This window comes from Dysidea avara, chromosome 3, assembly GCF_963678975.1.
Source record: "Dysidea avara chromosome 3, odDysAvar1.4, whole genome shotgun sequence".
Lineage (NCBI taxonomy): Eukaryota > Metazoa > Porifera > Demospongiae > Dictyoceratida > Dysideidae > Dysidea > Dysidea avara.
In genome coordinates, this window is record NC_089274.1 from 45952819 (window position 1) to 45968860 (window position 16042).

The following is a 16042-nucleotide window of genomic DNA, read 5'->3' on the forward strand; positions in this document are numbered from 1 at the left end:
GCACAAGAGCAAAAAAAAAAACAAAAAAAAAAACAGTCACAGCCTGCTTACTATAGCATGCATGCAACCCTTATATTACTGATAAAGTACGTAAAAGTCTTAGCATAGTTTGCTATAGTGCTTCTTTGAATAGTGTGACTGCTTTATTAGAGTGATTGACTGCTCTTTTAGAATATCTCACGATCTCACATAACACAATTCTTTGATAGGGCACAGGCCCACCCCTAGATATGAGATTAATCTCCCCTAGATATGATATATTCTTCACTCGTTCCAGCATTAATTGGATGGCTGCAGGTTTGAGGCCGCCCAGGTCCAGTCATGGATTTTTTCTCCTTTCTCCACCTTTTCAAACATACTTTCTTTAAACAGACTGTAGTACCAGGTGTCCTACAGACCTTCAGAATTTGTGCTGTGAAGTTTTAAAAAATAAATAAATTTAAAAAAATGCATGCAAACACAATGACATATAAGACATATTGGTAGCCCACACATTTATTAACATTTTCATAAAAAATTATCAATCAAAAATTGAAGTAAAAACATCTTAAAGTAAATTTGTCCTTAAAGGTACAGTATATATATATATATGCTACTAATTAGCACATAACCATAATCAGTCACTTAATATCTGTTTTGATTTGAAATAGTTACCAAATGATAAGCTGGATTAGGAAAGATTTGAACATCAGCACCTAAACTTTGAGGCGCAGTCTTGTACTCACTTCTGTTCAGGCCATATGATGGATTATCTTCCATCGTAGTATGATGATGGACAGGAGGATCATGTACAAACTCATTAGACTGCACATAACTATACTGGTCTTCACTTGTCTTACTGGTTGGCTTTGTTACACCATAAGATGGGTTGGGCTGGATGACAACATCTGAATCCAGTTTGTTTGTGGAGCTTCTAGTAATTCCATACGATGGATTAGACTCCATCTTAACACCATCATGAATGTAAGGTGAAATTATCTGATCATTTTTTATGTACTCATAGTCAGCTGTATTGTCTGTGGTGTACACTGCATTGGGTACAATAACAGCTGCAGTACTTGGCTCATCATAAACTCTGTTCTTGTCAGTGGAATAAGATTGTTTTCTGTGAGACCACTTTACAAACACTACTACAATACACAACACAGTTAGTAGTAGAAACACTACCAGTCCTCCTACTGCTCCACCAATGGCAGCACTAGTAATATCTGAACCATCTGACTCATCACTTGCTACATGACACATATAGGAAAGTTAATAAACATCACAAATCTGTACATAAATGACACTTACAAGTAATTGCAAAACAAGCAAAATCTCCTCCTAAACTTCTCCACTTCACTGAAGTCCCTTCATCATTCACATCATCACACACATGTTCCCCATTACCACTAACACTGTAACCACTTGAGCAATTCAGTAAACAACTTGAACCATAAGTCACACTACTACAATCACCAACTGATTGGCTTTTTGTTATCTCCACTTCTGGATCATTACATGTTAAGATGGTACAAGTCACTGGCTCACTACTCCATGTCCCATCAGCACTACATCTTGTTTGTCTGTTACCCTCCAACTGATAACCACGATTACAATAATAAGTACATGTGCCCTGGAAGACACTTGTGTTAGAGGGACAAGTCACATTACCATTCTCTGGATCACTTAGACTGACACATGGTACTGTAACAGAACAACATTGTAAAGTTATATTACACTATGTAGTTCATTGTTACCTGGAGAACAAGTCACTCCACTACCAGTCAACATCCATGTTACTCCTGTACCACTAAGACTACAACTATACTGGTAGGAGTCTCCTGACCTGTTATAACCATCCTCACACTCCACCATACATGTGCTAGTGTAAGATGTGTCATCACATGGTCTACTGTTAGCTACCACTGTTACAGGACAATGAAGAATGTTACATTGTGTACTAGTACCACTCCACTCCCCACTAGCCTCACACTGTCTCATTACACTACCTTCTACTTCATAACCATCATCACATTGAAATGTACAAGTGTCTTGATATTGTAGTGGTTGATTGTCACTACTGCAGTTAATACTACCATTAGATGGTGCTACCAAATCTTCTGTACAAGTTACTAGGTAAAGAAACAAATAAAACATTTAGTAATTTATAGCTAACAGTGTACCTATATCACACTGAAAATCTCCTCCAGTGACATTATTCCTCCACCCTACTCCATCATTCTCAATGTCACAGGTGAACGTGTTATTACCAACTACCATATAACCAGTGATACATCCTAGACTACACACTGACCCAAACTCATCACTACAATCATTAACTAATGCATTATCATTTACTATATCAGTCAAATTGTTACAATGAAGAATATCACAAGTCACATCAGTTCCATTCCATGATCCATTAGATAAACATTGTCTGGTTGAGGAGCCAGTTAGTTCATATCCAGGATCACATGAGAATGAACACTGATCTTCATAACGTGGTACACCAGTAGAATCACATGAGATGTTACCATTACTGGGTGATGGTAGAGTGGTACACTGAACTATGTACAGGTATAATGATATGTTTCCATATACAAAGTTACTAACTATTTTGTACCTCTCTCACAACTCCATTCTTCTCCAGTAGCTACCCACATTACTGATGATCCACCACTGGATATATATGTATTACACAAATATGATGGGTCTCCACTACCATTAAAGCCTTCTTCACACTGTAGATCACACATTGACTGATATGTACTACTACAAAACTCAGCCAACATGCTGTTCATTGGTAGTGATGATGAGGGACACTCCATGATGGTACAGGACACTGGTGATCCACTCCAACTACCATCAGACTGACATGTTCTCTGAGGACTACCAGTTAGCTCATAACCAGTGTTACATGTGAAACTACAAGTGTCTTCATAGGAAGGAACTCCATCATTTCCCAGTAAACATGATACCATTCCATTGTTTGGATTACTGAGTTCCAGACAAGTCACTGTGTTGGGTAAGAACAGATCAATGAAATTTGTGTGGTATGTAATTTACCTCTCTGACAAGATGCATCATCTCTTAATAACCACTCAACCACATCAGGGTTGGTGGTAACATCACACAAGTAAGTGACACTGGTCACATTATTCCTAGTGACATAGCCTTCATCACATGATGCTACACATGTTGACTGGTACTGTGTGTCACATGGTAACTGTAGTTGTGAGTTATCAAGAGGTGGTGATGTGGAACAATTTAATACTACACATATTGGATCTCCTCCACTCCAACTTTGATCAGCTAAACAAGTCCCATTATTAGATCCTTGTAATTCATAACCTCCATTGCAGGAAAATGTACAAGTGTCTTCAAACACACCAGTAGTAGCTCCATTTGGACAAAGGAGTGATCCATTTGATAGAGTAGGGCATTGAACTGTTGAAAAACAACCTCCTTCATACACTGTTATAATATCCCCAATCCCTTACTACATAATATGTTTACCTACTGAACTATACTAGCTTGTACTATATTATAAACTCTGGGATAAATTAAGGGTGTAAATTAAAAAATTTTAGCATGGTTATGTAAAACATAAAACCTCATTATGAGTAAAGCTATGTGTATTATAGCAAAAGTAGTGAAATAAAATGCTGTACAATCTTTACATGAGTTGTAGGGATTAGTAACTGACAATCCATTGATGTATAGTTGTCATGGTCAGCCAAAAAGACAGCAAAGTGTACAATTACGTATATTGCAAAAGTGTCATAGTATTGCAATAACGGACATTACTAATTTCTATTTCCTCATCCTGTCCAATTTAGCAGTGATAGTGTATATATTAATCTCACGTTTAACAACAGTACATTTTCACAAAGTGCTCATATCACCTCATTAGACCTACCCACAGCCATGTCCAGCCAAAGAATCATCATTGCAAATCACTAAAGGCCAATGCCAGAAGATCAAGCAACTGTCGGAAAGCTATTCATAAAACCTACGATATGCTGCTCTCAAATTTTATAATAGCCACACAGTAAATATTGTGTTCTTTTGTATGGAGAAATCAGTTACCATACCATCTGACCATTATTAACTTCTTTACAAGAAATTGGATGGATGTAATCTTAAAGCTTCACCTATAGCAGGCTAGCAACCTGCAAGTGATGTGGCACATCTTAATTGTACCACATAAACTTGTGTGTAATCTGATATTTGTACGGCTGTTGTGACTGCCGTCTTATTTCATGCTTTGCATCAAGTACTATCTTGTGTATGTTTCTCCCCTGTCATACCTCTTCTACACACATCACTATCACTCCAGCTCCCATCACTCTGACAGGTCCTAGTGTCACTACCAGTTAGCTCATAACCAGTGTTACATGTGAAACTACAAGTGTCTTCATAGGAAGGAACTCCATCATCTCCCAGTGAACATGTGATTATTCCATTATTAGGATTGGTAAGTGATGGACAGGGAACTATAATAGTCAGAACAACATGTGTATGTACATGGAGTGATATTATTGTTATACTAAGCAGCAGTTGATGTGTGTTAAAACTTATCATACAGAACACTGTAGTGTATATATTCCCTACAAGTTGAAGGAAAACTTAGAAATTTTAAGGATCATAGAAAAAAAGTAGGGAAACAAGGGAGGTCGCCTATAGCTACACCTGCAGATATACTAGCGAACATTTAATGCCTAATCCAGTCTATACCCCAAGACCAAGACTGAATTAGGTTCACTAGTATATCTGCAGGTGTAGGCGACCTCCCTTGTTTCCCTACTTTTTTTCTATGATCCCTAATTGAACTTAAAATTCTAATTTTTCTTTCAACTTGTTTGCTTACTTTTTTTGTAACATTATTATGACTGGTGAACCCACGCATACCGCATCAAAAGAAAGGATGGCACCTGAATAAATTTTTCCATCTGAACGCGCGCCCTAGCTATCAAAAACTACTTTGAAAGTGCAGTGGTCGTTACACTTCGATTTCAGCTATGTTCAGCCCCGTTACACAGCGCTACAGATGAAAAACAGTAGAAGTGCCTCTGCAACAATCCAGTCACCTTGAAAATATGACGATTTGCGTGCCCCCAACTATTAATTACTGCCTTGAAAGTGCAGCGGCCATTATGCTTCGCTTTCAGCTGTGTTCAGCCCGTTACACAGAGTTACAAATGAAGAACGGTGTTAGAATCATCTCTGCAATCAGTCCATTCACCATGAACAATATGGACGATTTTCGTTTACATATGTACTGTAGGGAAGCCATGCATCGCGCTACTGCAAATCGACACCTTGGGCTGTTAGCAAAAAGAAATCGGACACAAATGAGGACAAAGGTTAGTCCATGATGTGTGTATTGTACGTACTGCGGTATGCTAAAAAGCACATCTCGGGACGAAGTGATGGTCGAACAGTGAAAAAATCAAGCCCATCAGTAGCCTTAGCCATTATTGAGTTACGCTTGGCAGGCGGGGAGGGGGGGGGGGGTGGGTGGGTGGGTGGGTGGGTGGGCAAAATTCAAGTTTTAGTGATTTCTTTAAAATTCTATATCTGGCTGCCTGTAAGTGTTTTCTTGTTTTTAATGCTGCATTTGATGTTAGATGGATTTTTGTCGCACAAGATGTTTCTAGGGTGATTTTTAAAGGCAGCATTTTAGGCGGTGTACATCATTTTGGGGAGTTCCCTACTGAAACAGTACTACCATACTCTTTGATTCAGAAACTGGTAATTTATTTACAAAAAGAGCATTAATTACAGAGGGATTACAGTTACAAGTGTTCTGACAAGTGTTTTAGGATAGCATTGGGTATTGTTACAGTTAAACTGAAAGTGATCATCAAATTAAATCAAAGTTCAGGTGACCATGTGATAATAGAACGGTTAAGATGACTGCCACAAATCCGGTGAGTAGCACAATTTTGAATAGCTTCAAGACATTTGAGTGTAATGACATAACCATACTGGATAGCCATATTGAGGACAAGGATACTGACTTTTACCTTTCATCTCTAATCTTACAAGTTGTCTCCTTCATACAAGGAAACCATATCAAGGCATTAATTTCTGTATCAACACTTTTGTATACCACAAAATCGTTTGAAGAACTTACACTACTGTAAGAGGGAATAGATAGTTTCACTTATAATGATCAGTTCCTAGAGCCGAAACAGAGCACTGTGATTGACTTCCCTTCATTTTTATTTTAAACAATAAAGGAAAGCTATGTTGTACACATGTAACTGTTCTATTGTGACCCAGTCTGGGAAAACCACCTATATAAAAGCATCGAGAAATGTTGGTTTTAAGTATCCAGTGTGTTTTGTAGCTTGCCAATGGATGAAGCTACGTGCACCACATTTTCACAAGTTTTACACCACTAAGTTTCCTTCCATTTTAGATAATTTGTAGCAGGCAAGCTCCAAATGGAGTGGGAGGTGGGAGCCAGAGGAGGGCAAGGGGTTGCTTAATAATATTAAAGAGGAAAGTGCAGGGATGAATTAGACCGAGTTATGGGCCATTCAGGTCTAAAACTGGCTAAAATGAAAGGACATTCACAGCACAGGTCTTTATTCAGCACCACAGGTCTTTATTCAGCACCACAGAGTTTTACAGCAACATACGGTCATCCCGGGCTGGCCATAGCTCCATTAGGGCTCCAGACCACTTGAACGGATCTTCACTGTGCTTGGGAAAAGCAGCCAGCAAATGCAGACAGCTCAAGTCTAAGTTATTTTGATTGATAGTTTATTCATATAGCTTTGTGTTAATGGTGAAAATCAAATCTGCTGTCATAGACCAGTTTTCCCTGGTATACCACAGTTTGTCGTGGTATATCAGTTGTATACCACAGCGCGCACAGGAAGAAAAGCTACATTTCAGGTATTCGGAAATCCCCTGTAAATGTACAGAAGTTCCATATTTCTGGCGCTTTTGATCTCCACCACAGGTGTGGTATCAAGACACACGGTAGTGTGTCGTGCGGCCCAAGAAGTTGGCGCGCCACACCCGTGAGTATATTGACAGGAAGAACGAAAACGTCAATTTCACGCATTTGTATCTCGGTGATCACTTATCTGATTGGAACCAAATTTGCTACACAGTTGCCCGCCAGCCAAGGGAGTCTACATTCCAAATTTGAAGGAAATCGCTCCAGCCATTTCCGAGATACGAGCTGCCAAAGTTTCGTTTTTTTTTCTTCGTTTTTTTTTTCTTCTTCTTCTTCTTCTTCGTCTTTTCGCACACTTGCAAAAATTGCTATAACAAGCAAACTCGTGCTCCGATCGCCTTGAAATTTGGCACACAGAAAGGGAGTCCAAAGGCGAATCCTAGCATCAAATTTGGTACAAATCCGATGAATGGTTCAGGAGTTATGACCGATTATTCGCGTAAAACAAGATCGATTTGTTGTCACGCCTACAGGGTAAACCGCTTCATGGAATGAGTTGAAAATTGCTATGTAGATGGAGTAACCATCGTAGGAGTGCCTTTTGGTGGTTTGAAAGGAATCGAGATAAAGACCACGGAGATATGACACAAAACCCAACCTGTGTCACAATTACGCGATCGATTTTTATGAATAAAAAAGTATTAGTTTTCACGCCTACTAGGCAAACCGCTTAGAGCAATGAGCTGAAAATCGGTGTATAGCTGGAATAATCTTCATAGAAAGTCCTTGCAGTAGTACAGAAGAATCGGATTACAAACCACTGAGTTATGATTCGAAAGCCAACTCCGTGTAGCAAATGCGAGATCGAGATACTCTAATAGAACAGTCACCCTAATAGAGCATTCGGCTAATTTATTTAATCCATTATAGAATTTTATTACATCACAAGTTATTCTGTAGGGAGTTCAGCTGCAAACAGTTAATCTTATAGACAGTTCAGCAAGAAGACAGTCACCATGTGGAGAGTTATGCAAATATATCACTATAGAGATTCAGAACATTACAAGTCACACTGAAGAAAGTTCAGCTATAAACAAGTCATGCACTGTGTAGAGAATTCAGCTACAATTAAGTCACTCTCTAGAGAATTCAGTTACACAGAATTCAGCTACACACAAGTCACTGTGGAGAGAGTTCAGCTACAAACAAATTACCCTTTAGAGTGATCAGCTACAAACAAAACACTTTGCAGGGTGTTCAGCTGCAACAAATCAACCTTTAGAGCGATCAGCAATGAACAAATCTACCTGTAGAGAGATAAGCTAGAAACAAATCACCCTGTAGAGAGTTCAGCTACAAAAAATCACCCTGTAGAGACATCAGCTAGAAACTAGACACAATGTAAGGAGTTCAGCTACAAGCAATCACCCTGTAGAGAGTTCAGCTACAAAAAATCACCCTGTAGAGACATCAGCTACAAACTACACACAATGTAAGGAGTTCAGCTACAAATAAATCACCCTGTAGAGAGTTCAGCTAAAACAAATCAACCTGCAGAGAGATCAGCTACAAACAAATCACCTTTTAGATAGTTCAGCTACAAACAAATTACCTTGTAGAGAGATCGGCTACAAACAAACCAACCTGCAGAGAGATCAGCTACACACAATTCAACTTGTATAGAGATCAGCTACAAACAAATCACCCTGTAGAGAGATCAGCTACAAACTAGACACAATGTAAGGAGTTCAGCTCCAAGCAAATCACCCTGTAGAGAGTTCAGCTACAAACAAACCAACCTGTAGAGCGATCAGCTAGAAACAAATCACCCTGAAGAGAGGTCAGCTACAAAAAATCACCCTGTAGAGATATCAGCTAGAAACAAATCACCCTGAAGAGAGGTCAGTTACAAATAATCACCTTGTAGAGAGATCAACTACAAACAAAACACTTTGCAGAGAGCTCAGCTACAAACAAATCAACCTGTAGAGAGATCATCTAGAAACAAATCAACCTGCAGAGTGATCAGCTACAAACAAATCAGCTTGTAGAGAGATCAGTTACACACAAATCAACCTGTAGAGAGATAAGCTAGAAACAAATCACCCTGTAGAGAGTTCAGCTAAAACAAATCAATCTGCAGAGAGATCAGCTACATACAAATCACCATATAGATAGCTCAGCTACAAACAAATTACCTTGTAGAGAGATCGACTACAAACAAATCACCCTGCAGAGAGATCAGCTACACACAAATCAACTTGTATAGAGATCAGCTACAAACAAATCACCCTGTAGAGAGATCAGCTACAAACTAGACACAAAGTAAGGAGTTCAGCTACAAGCAAATTACCCTGTAGAGAGTTCATCTACAAACAAATCAACCTGTAGAGCAATCAGCTAGAAAAAAAATCACCCTGAAGAGGTGTCAGCAACAAAAATCACTCTGTATAGAGATCAGCTAGAAACAAATCACCCTGTAGAGAGTTCAGCTACAAGCAAAACACCCTGTAGAGAGTTCAGCAACAAAGAAACCACCATGTAGAGAGTTCAGCTGCAAACGAATCACCTTATAGAGAGTTCAGCTACAAACAAATTACCTTGTAGAGAGATCGGCTACAAATTAATCAACCTGCAGAGAGATCAGCTACACTCAAATCAACTTGTAGAGAGATTAGCTACAAACAAATCACCCTGTAGAGAGATCAGCTAGAAACTAGACACAATGTAAGGAGTTCAGCTACAAGCAAATCACCCTTTAGTGAGTTCAGCTACAAAACAATCAACCTGCAGTGAGATCACCTACAAAAAAGCACCTTGTACAGAGTTCAGCTACAAACAAATTACCTTGTAGAGAGATCGGCTACAAACAAATCAACCTGTAGAAAGATCAGCCACACACAAATCACCCTGTAGAGAGATCAGCTAGAAACTAGCCACAATGTAAGGGGATCAGCTACAAGTAAATCACCCTGTAGAGAGTTCAGCTAAAATAAATCAACCTGCAGAAAGATCAGCTACAAATAAATCACCTTATAGACAGTTCAGTTACAAACAAATTACCTTGTAGAGAGATCGGCTACAAATTAATCAACCTGCAGAGAGATCAGCTACACACAAATCAACTTGTAGAGAGATCAGCTACAAACAAATCACCCTGTAGAGAGATCAGCTAGAAACTAGACACAATGCAAGGAGTTCAGCTACAAGCAAAATCACCCTTTAGTGAGTTCAGCTGCAAACAAATCAACCTGCAGTGAGATCACCCACAAAAACGCACTTGTACAGAGTTCAGTTACAAACAAATTACCCTGTAGAGAGATCAGGTAGAAGAATTCACCTTGTAGAGAGTTCAGCAACAAAGAAACCACCATGTAGAGATTTCAGCTGCAAACAAATCACCCAGTAGAAAGATCAGCTAGAAGAAGTTACCTTGTAGAGAGTTCAGTTACAAAGAAACCATCATATAGAGAGTTCAGCTACAAAGAAATTACCCCATAGAGAGTTCAGCTAGAAGAAGTCACCTTGTAAAGAGTTCAGCTACAAAGAAACCATCATGTACAGAGTTCAGCTACAAAGAAACCACCATGTAGAGTGTTTAGCTGCAAAAAATCACCTGTAGAGAGTTCAGCTAGAAACAAATCACCCTGTAGAGAGATCAGCTAGAAGAGGTCACCTTGTAGAGAGTTCAGCTACAAAGAAACCACCACATAAAGAGTTCAGCTGCAAATAAATCACTTGTAGAGAGTTCAGCTACAAGTAAATCCCCCTGTAGAGGGATCAGCTAGAAGAAGGCACCTTGTAGAGAGTTCAGCTACAAAGAAACCATCATGCAGAGAGTTCAGTTACAAACAAATCACCCTGTAGAGAGATCAGCTAGAAGAAGTTACCTTGTAGATAGTTCAGCTACAACAATTCACCCTGTAGAAAGATCAGCTAGAAGAAGTCACCTTGTAGAGTGTTCAGTTACAAAGAAACCATTATGTAGAGAGTTCAGCTGCAAACAAATCACTCTGTAGAGAGTTCAGCTACAAAGAAACCGCCATGTAGAGAGTTCAGCCTCAAACAAACCACCTTGTAGAGAATTCAACTACAACAAATCACCCTGTAGAGAAGAAGTTACCTTGTAGAGAGTTCAGCTACAAAGAAACCATCATGTAGGGAGTTCAGCTACAAAGAAACCACCATGTAGAGAGTTTAGCTGCAAACAAATCACCTGCAGAGAGTTCAGCTAGAAACAAATCACCCCGTAGAGAGATCAGCTGGACAAAGTCACCTTGTAGAGAGTTCAGCTACAAAGGAACCATCATGTAGAGAGTTCAGCTGCAAACAAATCACCCTGTCGAGAGTTCAGCTACAAAAAAATCACCCTGTAGAGAGTTCAGCTAGACGAAGTCACCTTATGGAGAGTTCAGCTACAAAGAAACCATCATGTAGAGAGTTCTGCTACAAACAAACCACCATGTAGAGAGTTTAGCTGCAAACAAATCACCTCTAGAGAGTTCAGCTAGAAACAAATCACCCTGTAGAGACACCAGCTAGAAGAGGTCACCTTGTAGAGAGTTCAGCTACAAAGAAACCATCCTGTATATAGTTCAGCTACATTTCAAGTCACCCAGTAGAGAGATCAACTGCAAAAAATATCCTGTGGGGAATAATGGGCATGTAATAAACATATGTATATAATTTGTATAATTACTAATAAAATCAAAAACAATTGAAGCATTAAAAACCTTCTTTAAGTTCTTTTCTTCTTCCTGTGGTAAAGAAAAAAACACATGGGTTAAAAAAGCCCCAAAGCCAGCCATAGGCCGGCTTTGCAGTATACAAATACAAAAAGAAGTGATATCTAATCAAAAACAGCCAAGCTGTAAAAAAAGGTGCGGCCCCCAAAAAGGCCATGGTGAAAAAAGATGTGAAATCCAAGGTGGCGGCCAAGAAATGGCTGTGATGGTAGGTTAATGGTTACATTTTAATAACGACAATTCAGGTGAATTTTGTGCCGCTTGGTCTTGGCACCAAATTCACCTGAATTGTCGTTATTAAAATGTAACCATTAACCTACCATCACAGCCATTTCTTGGCCGCCACCTTGGATTTCACATCTTTTTTCACCATGGCCTTTTTGGGGGCCGCACCTTTTTTTACAGCTTGGCTGTTTTTGATTAGATATAATTAGCTATGACATATTGTTATCTGATAATCTATGACTCATAAAGATGTGGGCAACAGAAAGTTTATATTTGTGTAACATCAACTGATTCCAATTTACCTCATATTTAGTGACCTGAAAATAATAATATAAAAATGTCTCTGTTATTGAATTACAGTAATGAAAAGAGTAAGAATTGAGATACAATATGATACAAATTATGGATAAGATTAAAAGTTAATGACAAGTATATGAAATAGTCTACTGTAGTGGCCACAAGTGAGTATTAGATTTTAATTGTGGCTTGTATTTTTCATTTGGTCATGCAACATACTATTTAATTATTTTTGAGTTTCACATGTAGCCCCTTATCTATGAAGGTTTTGAGCTCAAAAGCAATGTGCTTATTGGCTCCTGTTAAAATTAAAATGTGTATCCAGTTTTATGTCATTTTACTTCAAACACAGTTAATATACATTCATTCTACATCACCAATACAACACTGTGATTGGATTTTCCTGTCACTCAAAATTCCTTTCATGCTTATGTACACTACAGGTTACTGCACATAATATTATGGCAATAGAATAGTGTTGATTCCACATATGTATATGTATATGGTCCTATGACATGCTGTACATCAGTGTTTGTCTAACCTCTTCTACAAACATCATCACTACCACTCCAGCTCCCATCACTCTGACAAGTCCTAGTATCACTACCAGTTAGCTCATAACCAGTGTTACATGTGAAACTACAAGTTTCTCCCTCATAACCCACTCCTACTCTACCAGAACTACATGAAGTTATCTCTCCATTGGATGGTGTTGATAGGTTATCACATTTGATGTCTAATACAAAGTGTAGTAAACGATTATATCCAATGTATTGTGTGCCTATAGTACATGATTATGATTAAAGTTTTGTTTGGCATTGCAAAAATTGTAATCAAGAAAAGTATTATAGGATAATTGTTTTAAATTTAATTGTATAGCCTGAATATTTAAATATTTTGGAGGTTGAGCACTGTAGCTAAAATTAATTTTTTTTGCAGATCTGCAAACAATCCCAAAATGTATATATGGAGGTTTAAATATTTCAAGGATAAAATTGTCGCTGTTAACTGCCAAAACCTTGAAATCAGCGAAAAGTTTCTCTCTTGAAATATTTAGGCTATGTGGTATAGTGAATATTACACAAAAACATCTTAGATGTGAAAAAGGGTGTGGCCTGGATATAAAAAAAGTTGTAAAATGAAAAGTGGCAGTCAAGAAATGGCTGCAATGATATCCATGCAAAAACAGCCAAGCTGTATAAAAGGATGTGGCCTTTAAAAGTCTGGATGAAAACGTTGTGATTGTAAAACTCAAAATATATGAATATAGTACAATATCTACAACATAATTAGAGATCTGAAGTTATTGAAGATAATAGTACTGTCAATTTGTAACTTGTTCCACAAGTGAATTGATTGGGGGAAGAAACTGAATTTATAAGGATCAACTTGAGCTGATGGCTAGACAAATTTGATACTATTTCCACATGTAGTACTGATTGTAGGTATAATATAATTTGGTCCATGTAAGATTTTAAAAAACATTAGTAGCTAATCAAAATTTTTCATGTTGGCATTGTACTGATTTCATATTAAGGAATGTTTAATAGCTGATACACTACTTGTTCTTCTGAAATCTAAGACAATAAAGTGTTATTATCATTAACATTAATGCATTGATATTAATCAAGACACACGATGGTGTGTTGTGTGGCCCACGAAGCCGGTTGGGTATATTGACAAAGAAAACATCATTTTCACACCTTTGTATCTTGGTGATACCTTATCCAATTGGAACTGAATTTGCTGCAGAGTTTCCCACCAGCTAGGGGAGTCCACATTCCAAATTTGAAGGAAATCACTCAAGCCATTTCTGAGATACAAGCAGCCGAAGCTTTGGTTTTTTTTCTCTTCTTTGTCTTTTCGCACACTTGCAAAATTTGCTATAAAATGCAAACACGTACTCCGATCGCCTTGAAATTTGGCACATGAATTTGAAATTTCACCCTGGCCATTTTGGGGGCCACACTCTCTCTTTTTTAAAGCTTGGCTGTTTTGGTTTAGTTCATCATTAACATCATTGCAGCCATTTCACAGCCACCACCTTTGATTTCACAACTTTTCACCCAGGCTTTTAAAGGCCACATCCTTTTTAAATAGCTTGGCTGTTTTTGCATGTATTTCACTTCTCTTTGTATTTTAAATCCCACAAAGCCAACCATAAACTGGCTTTAAGCTTGTTATTACCATTGTTCTTCTTATGTATAGATACAATGATGATGATGAAAGTCAAACTAGTGTTCTACCAAAATTAAATACAGAAATATACCTATTGATTGGATTACCAAAGACAAATGATTTATGTAAATTTAAAAATGAAGTATCCTAAGGGATCCAAGCAATAAAAAGTAGTGAAACAAGTGATGAATGATGGTATTACAGCATAGCTTGATGGGATAGCATGTTATAACAATGATTTTGATTAATGCCAAAGAAAGGATTTCCCCACTGAGCTATGCTGTAATACCATCATTCATCTTGTTTCACTACGTTTTATTGCTTGGATCCCTACTTCATTTTATATGAGGCTACCCAGGTCCAGTCAAATCCAGGTTGTGTGGCTCTTCAGGTAACTGCCTAGACTGCAAGCAGTCTGTGGATAAAGTCACCGCCTAGCCTGGCATTTTAATCCGCATTCAGCATAATTTTCAGTTACAGGTTTCTGACTCCTCGCTTCACAGGCTTATTGTTAGCCTCCTTGCAGGTCCCTAGAGGGATAGTTGTCTAATAAATAAATAAAATAACAAGATTGGGATACCCTAATAGAGCAGTCACTCTAATACAACAGTCAAATAAAATTGTGACAAACTGCTGAAAATCACTCTCAGATTCAATCTCATAGGGTCTAGTTCCTGGGAGGGCATGCCTCCAGACCCCCTAATGTATGCCTCCTCTGTATTACCTAGCTATAGCATTACGTATCTAGGCTCTGGCATCACCAACAGCCCTGATCTGGGGGGCATTCTGAATTTCCAAGTAATAATGTGTCAGGAGATTGAATTTTCAGTGGTTATAACATCACTGATTTTATTTTTATCATTTCCTACAAAGTTTAGAAACTCCCCTGGAACTGTTCCTACTGTTGTTCATGGAACCATTATTGATATAGGATTGTTTATTAGGCTTTGATTTTCCCATACGCAATTCTTCATATACTAGCATTGATACCTGCTCAATGTGCCTAGAATACATATTAACTCTATGATCTAGCCTCAATCAGGTGATCTACAAGCTTAACTGTTTATTCTGTGGAATATAGCTGAAGTTTTCTCTACATCATGGCCTTTAAATGCAATGCATGAAAAGTGCGCAGAAGCTTGTAATAAACAGCCTGATGATTGGTGTTTTATTTTGCAAATGAATTGTGCCAATACTTGCACATATTTATGGGGAAGCATCATCAATCTGTCAAGCAGTAGTACTGGTTTCCCCTAAAATGACGCGTGCCACTAAACTGCTGCATCTAAAAACCATCATAGAAATGTCATAATCATCTTTACTGAATAGTCTTACTCCATTCAACATTGAATACAGTGTTGAAAACAAGAAAACACTTACAGGCAACTGGATATAGGATTTGTGATCTGCCTGTTTCACTGATCACAATCACAAGCAAACAAAGTAGTGCATGGCCACCATTTAACACCACAGGATGTGCCTTTTGTAGATCCTGCAAATGTCTGCCATCTGTGAATTGCTATTTCGTTTATCTTTCAATTAAATGGTCATATTCTTCATGCCAGGAAACCATATCAAAGTGTCAGCTTTCCATATTAACACGGGTGTATTTAAATGCCATGAAACTATACTTAACATACTGTAGTATCCTTGGTAGTATCAGGTAGCAGAAAAGCTGGGTGAATACAATGAGCCACAC

At 38.2% G+C, this 16042-nt stretch overlaps 1 protein-coding gene across 1 annotated transcript in view; it reads right to left on the reverse strand.

The window, feature by feature from the left end:
• Nucleotides 1-538: 538 nt before the first annotated feature.
• The window catches only part of LOC136251267 (CUB and sushi domain-containing protein 1-like), a 35089-nt gene continuing 19585 nt past the window's right edge, over nt 539-16042 (reverse strand). The window contains exons 4-11 of the mRNA XM_066043695.1: nt 12707-12901; nt 4293-4478; nt 3049-3429; nt 2606-2998; nt 2166-2549; nt 1740-2114; nt 1294-1686; nt 539-1232 (exon numbers count right to left, since the gene is read on the reverse strand). Coding sequence (XP_065899767.1) covers nt 625-1232; nt 1294-1686; nt 1740-2114; nt 2166-2549; nt 2606-2998; nt 3049-3429; nt 4293-4478; nt 12707-12901 — 2915 coding nt within the window. The 3' untranslated portion in view covers nt 539-624. The remainder of the gene's footprint in view (nt 1233-1293; nt 1687-1739; nt 2115-2165; nt 2550-2605; nt 2999-3048; nt 3430-4292; nt 4479-12706; nt 12902-16042) is intronic.